This window comes from Pygocentrus nattereri, chromosome 4 (assembly GCF_015220715.1).
Source record: "Pygocentrus nattereri isolate fPygNat1 chromosome 4, fPygNat1.pri, whole genome shotgun sequence".
In the NCBI taxonomy this organism is placed as follows: domain Eukaryota; kingdom Metazoa; phylum Chordata; class Actinopteri; order Characiformes; family Serrasalmidae; genus Pygocentrus; species Pygocentrus nattereri.
Window position 1 is genome coordinate 33,211,550 of NC_051214.1, and position 13,654 is coordinate 33,225,203.

A 13,654-nucleotide genomic window follows, 5' to 3' on the forward strand; every position below is an offset into this window, starting at 1 on the left:
GTTTGCATACAGGGATGCAAAAACTGCAAGCATATCCAGTACACACTCAAACACCCATTCATTCCCACATCTGTTGATCATCACACACATATTTACAAGATAGGCCTTAGGCTCTTAGTTGAGACGTATTTGGATGAGGCAATGAGAGTATCTAGAAAACACTGACAGACATGAGGCTGTGAACAGTGTCATCATTCCCTTTGAACAATGGCCATTCTGCCTGTAGTAAAGCGATACACAGAGACACACTGTGATCTCCGCTCTCTCTCTCTTCAGTCTCTCATATGAGATCAAGCACTCATCCAGTCTTGTGACAGCTTCACTTGTGGAGCATGTGTTATCACATTAGCCGCCGTGGCTGGACTGTGGCTCTTACAGTGAAAGAATAGCCTTATTTCTTATCTACACTGTACATCGTAGCGGGGGGTGGGTTAGCTAGCAAACATTAACACCCAGAGAACTATCTATTGTGTGGAGGATGACCAACAACTAGCCTACTTTATTACTGTTAAATTGGTAGAAAATTACTTGCCATAATCAGAACGAAACATTTGGAATATTGAACACAACATACAACTGTTTACCTCACATTTAACTAGCTAGGGTTACTTATAATAACAACTGACAGCATACTGATGTTGGGTAATGGGTAATAATACTGATTAGCCGGAAGCCTACCTACACTAGCAGGAGGTGTGTAAGGCAAACGGTTGAAGACTATAATCTTCTTGATCTTCCACACAGTATAGAAATGTATGATCACGAACTATTTACTAGCAAGGTACGTAGCCCATATGAACCCACACAGCTCAGCTAAGGTCTCATCAGAAGAAAGAGTGGAGCAGGCTATACTTACATGTTTACATGTTGTCAAAAAATAAAAACAAAAACAAACAAAACAAAAAAATCCTGTTCCCTTCTGCATGACTGTTGGGGGCATGCAGCCATGTAAACATTGCCATAGTGATATATGTGGTGATAGTACCTTTGCCCATTATGACCTTTTTTCCACCATCTGAGACATATTTTAAATGGTCTCAAATGTACTGGAGTCTGCCAAACTATGCCCCTGAGATGTTTACCGAACAAACTAGGGAAATCTTGACAGCAACTTCAAATAAGATAATCCTTTATTAGTCCCACAGCGAGGAAATTCACAGTATTAGAGCAGCAGAGTAATAGAAGTAAGGCTCTCCGTAATAGAAACGGGAAACAGTATAAACATTATAGACATTATAAATAATAAAAGTATAACACCAGAGTTTAAAACCTAAGCATAATGGGACTGCTTGTGTCTTTAACACAGATGATTATTTGACGTTAGTCAAGCTTTCCCCACTTTCTAAACATGGTGACGTTTAAAAGTGTTTACTTAAACATTTGAACGAGTGTCTAGGCTTAGAGAACATGGTTGCTCTGAAGCACGAAGCCAAAGACTGCTAGAATGGAATTTTTCATACATTTCTGGCCACAGTTCAAGTTCTAACTGTGCTTGGATCCAATAGCAAGGATTGAGTTCTAATCCTTTGAAACCTAAGTAAATCCCACCATACTCAGGCCAAGGTGTTGTTGACTAGACAACCTATTCCTGTTCTGTCTGCAATGGTGGCCATGACACTCCATCACTGTGGTGCTGCTAAAGCTCTCGGTGTCTCTGGGGAACACTTCCACATTTCAACACGTCTCCAAGTCGAGGCCAGGGCCTCATTTCCTCGTGGCATAAATTAGAGTTTCACTCTGCATAGGCAAGCGGCTCTGGCCGCTATGACCCACCAGGTAGATTTGAGCCCTGTGATGGAAGGCAGCTAGACCACAGAAAACCATTTCCGAAATCCATTTAACTGAAGTAGACCTAAAGGACCAATAAATTTCAGCCCAGCCTGACACAGCAACGCATGCTAGTCAGCCTGCCACTAGACTCACTTGACTTTAGCAGCTTCTGGCACATTCTGCAGGTCTTCTGGGATCTGCATAACTTTCGGGTACTTCTTCTCCAGGATGGTGATCAAGTAGTGTAAGAGAGTGATGTTCCTGCGGAACATGAACAGCAGAACATTGGAAATATCCCAAAATCAGGAACAAAGATCACCTTGACTGCCTGACTAACTTTATTAGAGATTAGCCTTTCAAAATAAATGTTTTTAATACAAATGGAGATCCTTCCATTTTTGTTTTTAGCACCACTTTGCAAATAATGGCATACTTCATCCAACATTATTCCTTAAGTGTAGCGTCAGCACTTAAAACTTAAAGGTGTTTAAATGATTTTTGGGCTTAAAAAATGGCAATAAGGCAAAAGATACTCTTTACACTAAAGAAAATACTAAACAACATGAGGTCATATGATGCAAAACATACCCTTGGTATTAGTGAAAACTGTTTCATGTTAACAAAATCTTTGTAGGTTTTTTTTTTTCTAAATAAGAAAGGACACACTGGCCCAAATGAAAAATGTGACCATCTGTTGTAAACATGCCTAATCGATCATACAGCAGTCTTAAAGCAGTCTCTGGAATGAGATTTTCCAGATTTTGAGGACTAGGAAAATGCCCTTCTGATCAGCCGCATCCAGATGTGGTTGTGGAGCGGTGCATATCCTGATCAATAATTCAGTATAACAACTAACATATTCGCTTTTACTTTGTGACTAACACTGTTGCACGTTTATTACATATGACAGTGGTAGGGCTGTCCGATACATTCCAAATATTTTCCTGTACCTGTTGTGTAAATGTAGGCTACCTACTTCTCCTAGCAGTCTTCATTTGGTGAGCGTGAGGCCGGCCACTCAGCTCTCTCCTAACCAAGTCAACAGTTTTTACACTCTGCGCATGTTCAACACGCTTGCAATAATCAGCATGTGGGGTATGATCTTAGTAATTGATCTTTGCAAGACGCTTAGTAATTGTCATTTACTGTATGGACGTTTCTATGCAGCTAGCCACTGCTGCTCATCAGTTGTGGTAGCCGCTCATAATAGCAAGGCAATGTAATGATTCAAGTCTTGAAAGTAATGAAAGTTAAATTTGGTAACCTGCCATTAAAGCAGAGATTAGAGATTAAACGTTTGTGACCACACCAGCCGGAGGATTTCAACATCATTCAGTCTGGACAAAAACTGCTCCTTCAATCCAGAGTGGGTCAAGAGAATAACATGACAAGTGTAGCTAAAAAAACACTTCTGCTTTCCTTGCCTGCTCTGGCTATGCTATCACCTGACTTCATTCAAGGTTTTTGACAAGTTTGCCCAGACAAAAGACCATCATGCAGCTTTTCTTTTCGAGCAATGAATGTCACTGGCGAGTCACTTTGCATTGTTACAAAGCGTGTTATTCCTAATGCCTGGAAAGCAATGTGTTCTGCTCTGAAATCTTGCTGTGGATATGTAGTTGCAGACCACAATGATCCAATATTACTAGATAACTTTGCATTTGCAATGCTGTAGAACAAGCTTTTGTGAGATCTGATGTCGTTATCATGTCACTCATATTCATGTCTCTAATTCCACTCCTGCACCACACTGTGTTCATTGAATTTGACATCCTACTTTTTTGGATTATCAGATTTTTACTTTTTCCATTAAATTACTATGCTTTATTTATGTCTTGGTGACCCCTTTATTTTAAACACATGGCATCAAGCAATGCCATGATAAGTAGATTTTTTACAAAAAATGACAATTACATTACAATTAGCTTATACATCAGTGGCTACGTTATCAATCGAAAATTCCCCAATATTTACACCCAGACTAAACCAAAAGCCTATTCATAAAAGTTCCTTACTTGTCAATGCTGGATTTGGTGTCAGCAATCTTGTTGAGTGAAGACACTTTAAAGCCAAAAGCATTCCCTCTTTGGCCCTTATTCATGTAGTTGCCGAATGCCAGCACCACCTCCAGGAGCTGCTTCAGATTCCGGCTCTGCAGCATCTCTTTTGAGGCCTTGGTTAACGCTGGAGAACAATCCACATGCCACATTCAACTCACAGGGAACCATACAAATTACAACATTACTGTGAAAACTTGTGTAAATCACTGTTACATTTTCACTAATTTCATAATTAAAAATGAAATAATGGTATTTATACAGTTCATCAGAAATCCTGTCATAAACATATTAACCAAACAGACGACTCAACAGGTATGCAGATGCCTATTTGAAGTGTAACAGACAGCATAAGAACACATTGAAAACACACACACACACACACCTTCAACTTTGGGCTTAATCTCTGCAATCCTCTCTGCAAACTTCTTCTTGAAGTACAGAGACTGTAACCTCTGCTGGTAATGGTTTATTCTGTTAGAGATTGAAGAGAGAGGAGAAGGAGTCTGAGAGAGAGAATACACTGTAAAAGTACATCCATGCAAAGTGATCAGCTTTCCGCTTCACATATAATTAGATTATAAAGGGTAAAAAGGTTGAGGGCCACAGTAGAAAAGAAAAGCCTTGTGCTTGGAATGATGAAAGGACAAGACTGCTTATTAAAGGAAAGCAAACAGCACCACCCTAGTAGGTGAACGTAACCCTCCAGTGTGGCATTCAGTACTCCTGTGTTGGGAGGAAGAGCATTGCCTTGCATTGCCTTTGCAAGACATAAACCAGCACTGCACTGTGGGATTTTAAAGGAGTGCTCCTATGGTTTAGTCTCTATCTGCCACATCAGTAGCACACAATTGATAACACTGGACAATAATTTCACTGCTTCCCTGAACTTAAACAAACAAACAAATAAATAAATAAATAAATAAATAAATAAAGGAAAACTGGAATTCTATGAAAACCTGTTTATGCAAAACGCATTTTCGAACGGTATTTAAAATCTTTGCGCTGAGGAACTATACAGCGGGATTATACTCAGTTTACCAAGTTCTACAGATGTCCTTTTTCCAAAATCAATAAATATTCAAATCAGTTACTTGCAGTTTCGTACTGTACTTGATAAAAAGATACTCTGTAAAAAAGCGCAACTGTAATTATTGGCAATTTCTTAGTAGTTGGATAATCACTTTCAAGCTTGGCTGGGCTGAAAAATGTTGAAGTAGTACATATATTTAATTAATATTTTATCTGATAATGGCCATGAGTTACAGAACCTATGATTTGATGTGTTTTTGCTTTTTGGCTTGTTCCACTGGTTGTCATACCTAATTTCCCTTTAATTTGCTGCATGCTGCATATGGAAACACTAGGCTTGATGCCAATTCTCTAGATGCAGCACAACATCTCTGCCACACTCCTCACAAAGGCTGTATAAACACTTGAATCTGTTAACATGAGCACCGCATCAAAAAACATGTTCTTTTCCCCTCATGCCATGAAGAGGCAGTATATGTAGAACAGACTTTAGAGGCTAACAGCTGTATTTTGAATTTGCATTGCATAGTGATGTATTTCAAGCCTTTATTCATGTAACTGAGTAGATTCTGGTTTCTATGTAACAGAGTTCGAAGTCTACAGGTTTTCTGTTTTTCTAAGCACAGGACAATGCAAAATTACTGTCCATGGTAAATCAACCATTCAATACAGAAATGAAAAGCACTGGAATATCCCTCTAAGTAGAGAAACGGAGGCTGTTACTTGGAGATCTCTCTTATTCACCTCACACAAGCCAGACAGTAAGGAAAGCAAATAAAGTTCATTTTATTTCTTTATTTGGGGAAAAAAAAAAAAACACATAATTTTCCAAGACACCTGCCCGGCTTTGTTTGGCTTTAGTTCCCTCTGACAGAATGCAAGAGGCTGTACAGAGACACAGAGAGACCACGCTTATTTGGTTACAGCAAATATTGATGCAAAACGGTCTCCACAGCAAGAGCAGATCAATGTGTCATGAAGCAGGAAACAGAATTCACAGACTAGACCTGCACGTGTGAGGCAGAGTGAGAGTCCTGGCTTAATAGAAGTCAGTGTAAAGTCGTGGGTGGCCTGCATGGATGAGATACTCCTTCTCGTAGCAGCTCACACTATGTGCTAGTGTGGGCTGAACAGCATGACACTAATTCCGTGCCAAGATAAAATAAATTGTGCAGTGTCTGAATCAGAGAGGAGTCAGAAGGTGGATTTCACAGATGGTGAGAAATCCCACTTTCAGGGAGCAGCCCATTCTCTTAGAACTATCAATGTAAGCATGTCTGCTGCTGAATGAAGACTGGAACAATTCATAACTGAAATCTGTGCATACATTTTTCATGTGTGTATAAAGAAGTCTGTATCTTAGAAGTGTACTGAACAGACAAAAAGGATAGTTTCATACTAATAAACAGTGTTTAGACCAACACGTAACCTTTCTAAAGTAACACATTTCATTTTACTTATTGTAATCACAAAATGGTTCATTTAAGAATGTTGGTACTTGCATTACTCATCTGAAAACAATGCTACTTACAGTGCAACGCTTTTAAAAGACATACATTTTGTCTGTACCTGCCCTTATATATTTTATTTGTGCATGCATATGCTACCTGCAACAGTTGACTGCACAACTCTTATTGTGAATATGACCGGTGCAAACAGTTGTGGGCAGCTACTTTCCACCTCTGTAAACCACATGAGTAATCTGTTGAAGTGTTTGAACTTGCTGAAATTCACCGCTAAAGAAGAGTAATTCAACTACACAGGGCAGACTCACTTTTCCTTTTGGGAAAAGCTCTGCAAGCTTTATATTTCATTCCTAAAGATTTACTGCAGATATTATTTTAATTTTCAAATATCATCAAGCAGCCATAATTTGGGAAGTAAAGTCATGTGTTGTACAATTATGTTGAGTACTTTCCAGTTCTACACATTTGTATTGCTTTTTAGAAAGAAACATAGAAGATAAGTAATAAGTAATGAGACTGCTTTTTCCAAAATGTAAAGCAACCCCATACCAGTTTGAGAGAAGTGATTAGTCATTTGTAAGAGATTACAACCAAGAGCTCTAAGAAGGGAACATAACCTAGAATGAAGAAGTCTGATATGAAGAAATGAATATGGAAAGCAACAGAACTAGTACTAATACTATAATGCAGACAGAATGTACTGTATGTATTATCACAATAATCTGTACCCTTTAAATGGGAGAATTATTATTCATTACTTCATTTCTTAATCTTAAGATAATTACTTTGAGCCTGTGCAGTTTATGGGGTTAATTTCTTATCATCGATGTTTGGGTTACATGGTTGAATTATATTTACTCCATATATCAGCTACAATCTAAAGCAAGAGGCCAGAGTGCTGTATAACGTTTCCTCGTATAAATCAGCTCTTCAGTTAATCATCAGCCATGGGTTGAAGCAGGGATGGACAGCAGTATCCTATGTGGTCCCTTTGCAAGACAGGAGTCAAGCCAACCAGCAGTGCTTGATGTGAGCTTTGTTTGAATCCTCACCTGCTCATCTCATAGAGGAAGCGGTCTGCCTTGGCCATGCGGTCCAGTTCATGTTTATGCTCCTCCAGCAGATCAACGTCGCTCTTCTCCGGGACAAACTTCAGCATCTGCAGAACAGAAGGCTTCCACAATGAGCAAAAACCACCACAGACACTACACCTTCCCAGTATTGTTTACTGTTTCCCAAATGTGCCTGCCACTAGAAAAAGAAACGTCTTTATTCTGAGATTTGTCAGCCCTAGGATCTGATTTCCACAGTAAATTACAAACATATGTAACACTCAGTGTCTTTTGTATTACTGAAGTAGTCTCAATCAATACTTCCTAGAAGTTCTCAGAATTCCCAGAATACATAATTCTCTACTATTTGTACGAGTGAATGACACACACACACACACACACACACACACACACACACACACACACACACACACACACACACACACACACACACACACACACACACACACACACACACACACACACACACACGTGTATGAACTACTAACCTGCTCCAGCATATCCTTAGGCAAATCTTCCTGTTCGTCCATAGTCAGGATAGCCCTTTTCATTTCCTCATTGGAGAGTTTCAACCTGGATATAACAACAGGAAGCAGAAACCAGGCAAACAAGAATAAATCACAGATAGCTGGCGGAAATTAAACCCAAGGAAATGATCATGTATTTAGGCATTTTACAAATGCTACCAAGCTAACACTAGACCACATAACCCAATTTCCCTAGACCACTCAAACCTCCAGGAAATCCTGCTCTGTTGTAGTCCAAAACCAACACATGGCCCACTGGCATACAGCAACAATGAGCTGGTGCATGTTCTTGATCAGGTGTGTCAATCTTGTGGCCTATTTTTTCCATGTGTTCCAACCACAACTTCACAATTTACAGCTCAAGCAATCACGGCACGTTGCCCACAGTTGAGCTTCTCTTATAAATGAAGTATGATTGCACATAATTGTAGTTTGATATTTTCTGTTTTGCATTCGGGCTCAGCTAGATATCTCAGTCAACCTCAACTGTTGGATGGAGCACTGCACTGTACTAATGGCAAATGGCTGAAGTGACAGTCGGAAAACGTACACAATTCTGTCTTTATCTTGAAGGTAGTCGAATCAAGTCTTGTTTGGTGTTTTAAGTTTGCTTGCTTAGTTTGTGACCCTGTATGTCATAGTGTATGACATACAGCTGTAAAAATAGAGAACATTTGAAATCTGATGTTTGTTCATATTTTTGTCCATCTTTATACAAAGAAGTATGTCATACAGTGTGAAGAACCACATAAGCAAGTCTATTTGAGACTATTTAACAACTTGATGCAGTTCAAGGCAAGGCTGGGTATACCTTTACATGTATTCAATTGGTAGATGCTTTTACCTAGCATGACTTACAATAAAATTCAGTTACAAAGGTAAGCATGTAGGTTGTTATTTGCCACATTAGCTTCTAGTTTTTAAGTAATCGCAAACAGACTTCCTTGTGTGGTTTCTGACTCTGCATCACATGCTGTTACCTCTGAAAATGTTGCATAGCTAAAAGCAGTAGCAGCAGCCATGCAGTTTGCAGTCTACTGATAAAAGGGATACTTTCATTGTTAGTCACATTAACCTTGTTCGTAGGTTAAGTGCCTTTTATTTCTTATTAGATTTAAATGCTTAGTGTTTCTAAAGGAAGGTGTGATGACCTGTGTATATAAAAGCTCTCACAGCTCCATTACTGAGGAAATCGAACCATCACAACAGTGTTAGCATGGCCAGGCTTCTTAGACTACATGCAGCTCGTAGTCAGTGTGAAGAGTGCTGCTGTTAGTGGGTTAGCCAGGCGTGGGAGAGCGCCAAGCAGAACAGGTGTTGAACAGGCCTGAGATCTGCAGTGGAGAGCTTCCTCAGTTCCTCTGCCAGACACAAAGAGCGAGAGGAAGGCTGGGAAGCACAGACAGGACGTGAAACATGGCCAGAGCTCTTTCACTACACTACATGTTGATGCCAGACAGTGCTTCAAATCTTGAGAGCACTTACTTACGCCTGACTTTGAATTTCATTTACAAAATAGAAAGGAACTGGGGCTTTTCCAGTGACATCATGTTGACCTTGGCTCTGTTCCATGCATAAGACATTGACTACTGCTATGGAGTATTAACTAATATAAACATATTTGATGATAAGAGGAAAGTAAAGGAAACTGAGGCACTTTAAGCTTCTAAAGCAAAGTTTTCATAAAATCTTGTCATAATAGTGAACTGGCAGCACAGACAAATCCTCATGGCATATCAATATAGGCTACCTCATGCTCATTTCCTTCACACTTCGAATAGTACATTAACACCCAGTAATTGAGACCTAATCAGCAGTCTATGGGCTTATGTACACTGTCTTAATTACTCAGCACTGCCAATATCAGCACAGTTCCTCTTCCTGTGGTGCCAGAAAGATGCATTCACTTTACTTAGTCTTTTAAATGGGCAATGCCCCATTCAAATTCTGGCTGCACAGTACATCAATTGTTCATGGTCGCTGTGATGATGACTTTTGCAGTACTAACATGGCAAAAGGCTGCAATATGAAAATGAGCCCTCTAACCAATCACAATGTTCTAATGTGTGCTGTGACAGTGTTCTCCCTGGATGTTTTTAGGATGCAAGGTACTCTCTTCAAAACTACCAGTGTTGTTATGCAAACGTTAGGACACCAAACGTGTGGGGCCAGAAGAGTATCTCTGCATTTTTTTTTTTAAATACTGTGAAGCAAGTACATGTGTACTCGCTATACTGTATCTGCTACATTTATTTTCAAGAATTGCAACTGTAATTTTACATTTCATCCCAGGCTAATGAATAATGTATTACAAAAAAAATTCATTTAAAATGTATAAGAATAGTGTTAATAGTAGTTTAAATCAATGTTAAATAATGGTTGGAGAGCTAAGTCTACAATAAGAAGATCTGCTCTTGTTTATTTGAGCTTAAAAATGCTACATGAAGTTGATCGCTTACATCTACAATCATCCAGAGTCATACAGGTGAACTCACTGATTTTCTCACAATACAACAACAAAGGTGAAACATCACACTTGTGCTTCACATTTATATTAATCACTTATTCATGGATATGAATATCCATATGAATATCACTATATTTAAATACAAAAACATGGGAGGGCAACCCAGACTATTTAATGATAGGTGAAACACTGGCTGTGAGCATCATGACCAACCACAGTTCCAGATTTGTGTGTTTAGATGAAGCAAGGTAATTCATGCAATTAGTATTAGCAATAACCAGCAAGCTCACCTTGCATTACTTGCGTTTGTCCATGCAGTGCAAAATCTTTCCATTTGTCAGAATATGTGATCTCTGCTGTGGTCATACAGTGGACTGCACTCCATTCTATGGTTTTAGAGACTCATTATAGGCCGTTACCAGAGAGCAAAGATCAGCAGACCACACACCATGATTCACAAAGCTTGCAGATGCCTCCAGTTCATTTTCCTTGAGAAACACTTCCACGAACACACAGCTGAATGCACATTCAACTTCTCATGGCATTACTGACTACTGACACAAAGGCAACCATCTGTAAAAATTAATTTGACCACTTTTGGTACATAAACCCATGCAAATGTCATTTGTGGACATCAAGGAAAAGAATAAATATAGGATATGCACCCTTTAAATGTTGATACTTTTGAAACTGAAGCACTTTGCTTTACAGGAGTATCTAAAAGTAGACCATCATGTTCTACTCAACCACTCTTCAATCCCACAGGAGGAAATAAGTCGCTAACACCACCATATCACAACACGAGTGAATGCAATTTCAGGCTAGATTTGAGCAAACCCATTCTTTTTTCCTTCTATGAACCAATCCAGCATTTTCTATTGAACAGTGTCATCTCGACCTTAGACCAGGATGAAGCCATGGACAGCTGTGTCACCCATGAGCCTCTTATACACCTTTATATTAATGAAATGTCCAATTTTTCAGCATTGTGACAATATTAACCATGACCAAATAAGCTCTGAAAAGCTCATCATGCTGAAATAAATCAGGACAACAAAACAACATACTGCCATATTGCCCATCCCTATCTGCCCTGAAAGCCACATACAGAAACAATGTATGTGTAACAAATCGTTCCTTTGGGTATAAAACACGCTATTGGTGGCTCGGGCGAGAAGCTGTTCCCTGAAAGGCAACAGTGAGTGTAAATTAGAGAGCTAGCTAAATAAATGACTTGTCAAAATGAGGCCAGACCCCATGCATGGAGATTTCTCATCAAACTCCATATTTAATAAAGCCTCACTGCTTATAAAGAAACCACTGCCATGCTCCACACCTCCCTCTTCATTAGCTATCCATCTGGTAGTATGTGGTATGTTTTAAAAACTACTCATACAGACTCACACACCCTGATCTCCTTCTTTCAACCACTTCAGCCAGATGATTAATTGCTGCCCAACCATGACCTGTCCTTCCCATGTGTCTAAAATCCATCCTTGCTGTGGAATCCAGTTCTCAGCCCAGAGAAAAAAAAATTAATCACTGCCTCCCCACTCAAAAAAGGATCAGTAGAAATTCTAAGTGCCATTTTGGTTTGTTTCATGTTGTTTGAGTCAGAAAGATTTAAAGACGCTCTTGAGAATAAATCTCTTGCTTGCAGATGAGGCCAAACCACATTCAATTAGTGAGCTTTCATAAATCTGAGGCTGGCCTGGCTCACCAGCCAGGACCAACTGTTACAGTTTCATGGGTTTAGTTTCTCACACCACAATCAACTTCTTAGTGACAAACAGAAGTCCTGGTCTGAAGAGGAAAAAAAAGACAGTGGAAGGCTGCAAAGGCTGCAACATATTCAATCTTTGAGAGTGCTATTCCAAGTTATGCTGATATTCATAATTGAGTGTAAATGTGGGCAGCAGTCCCAGACAAGTGCTCTTACAGACACACTTGCATAAGCACAAGCACCTCGATCCTTCAGTGGAAGCCCAATTGCTTGCCAAAGAGTAAAATGCCCTCTGAGAGAACGCTGTAAAAGTATTAAACTTTACATGGATGACACAGGCATTTGATTTCAGCTCATTCTCCAAGCCCAATTGCACCTGTGTAAACCCATAAACATGTGGAGGGAAACTGAAACTGAATAATATGAACCTGATCTGAAATACTAGCAAAAGAAGCAGAACACCCTTGGACAGACCTACTGCAATAAGAGAATGACTTAAATACCCAAATACCCTTCTAAATGAACTGTGAAATGTTCAGAGAAAAACTTTAAAATACCATTTACTTGCAATTGTATGAAAACAATCAATATTCTGATTTGCAATTAAGCGAGACGCCTCTGTATGTCTTTTGGTCAAAGAGGACCAAGAAAAGCGACACTGTGGGAGAGAAAATAATGAGCCAACATTATCCCTCATCAACTGCTCAAATATCATTCTTGGCAGAAACCAACATGTTGTCAAGTCTGAAAAATGATTCCTCTGCTTGAACGAGATGAAAAATATAAATTAGGGATTTCTTGACGATGAGGTAATGCTCTGGTTAATTTGCAGGACTCGTGGTACACTGCGCTACGAAGAATTCAAGGAAACCACCTCACACTAATGAAGGAACTTGCAATTCAGAGCATTTCTTTGACAGGAAATAACAAGGCATTTCATTGGAAACACTAAAGAGGACACTATCAAATTAAGCATCAGAGCTCAGGTATACGTACGTACAGGATATGACTTCACGTCTGGAAGCCAGACATTGAAACTCACAGCCAAGGTTTAAAGCATCACTCACCGTGAGAGCAGGATGTTGCAGTTCTGGGCCCGACGGCCGTCGATGACGGACAACTCTTTGACTTTTTTTGAGCTCAGAGTGTCGTCCTCTGCCTCTTTCTGGGGTTAAAGAGGTTAAGATAGAAATATTACTCAACTGTGCATTTCATCACTCACAGCGGTTTAAAAACAGTTCAAACACTTTATGAACAATGAACATATTACTGAATATTAAATGATGGGAAATGGACATTAATTGGTGGTTTTAGCTAGATATCAAGTACTGAGCAAATAACACAAATAAAACGCAGCACACAAACAAAATAGTTTAGTTCACTGCAGTAACTCTTACCTGTTTGCTGTTACTGACCATAAAGAAGTCCTAAAATGCAGGCAAGAAGCAAGGAAGATGCAGCACATGTTAGAGAGAGAGCGCTGTTTGGTGAATTCAGCCAAAACAACAGGCTAGTGCTCAAGATGAGATGATTGGTAAT

The 13,654-nt window shown here is 39.4% G+C and overlaps 1 protein-coding gene across 4 annotated transcripts in view; it reads right to left on the bottom strand.

The window, feature by feature from the left end:
• The window catches only part of daam1b (dishevelled associated activator of morphogenesis 1b), a 94,450-nt gene that overhangs the window by 7,857 nt on the left and 72,939 nt on the right, over nt 1-13,654 (bottom strand). For 3 of the 4 annotated variants that reach the window (XM_037537904.1, XM_017683966.2, XM_017683961.2), the window contains 7 exons: nt 13,513-13,542; nt 13,183-13,280; nt 7,887-7,971; nt 7,378-7,484; nt 4,213-4,301; nt 3,786-3,954; nt 1,924-2,031 (listed from right to left, as the gene is read on the bottom strand). In XM_037537904.1, coding sequence (XP_037393801.1) covers nt 1,924-2,031; nt 3,786-3,954; nt 4,213-4,301; nt 7,378-7,484; nt 7,887-7,971; nt 13,183-13,280; nt 13,513-13,542 — 686 coding nt within the window. The remainder of the gene's footprint in view (nt 1-1,923; nt 2,032-3,785; nt 3,955-4,212; nt 4,302-7,377; nt 7,485-7,886; nt 7,972-13,182; nt 13,281-13,512; nt 13,543-13,654) is intronic. The other variant, XM_017683972.2, reaches the window with a different exon arrangement.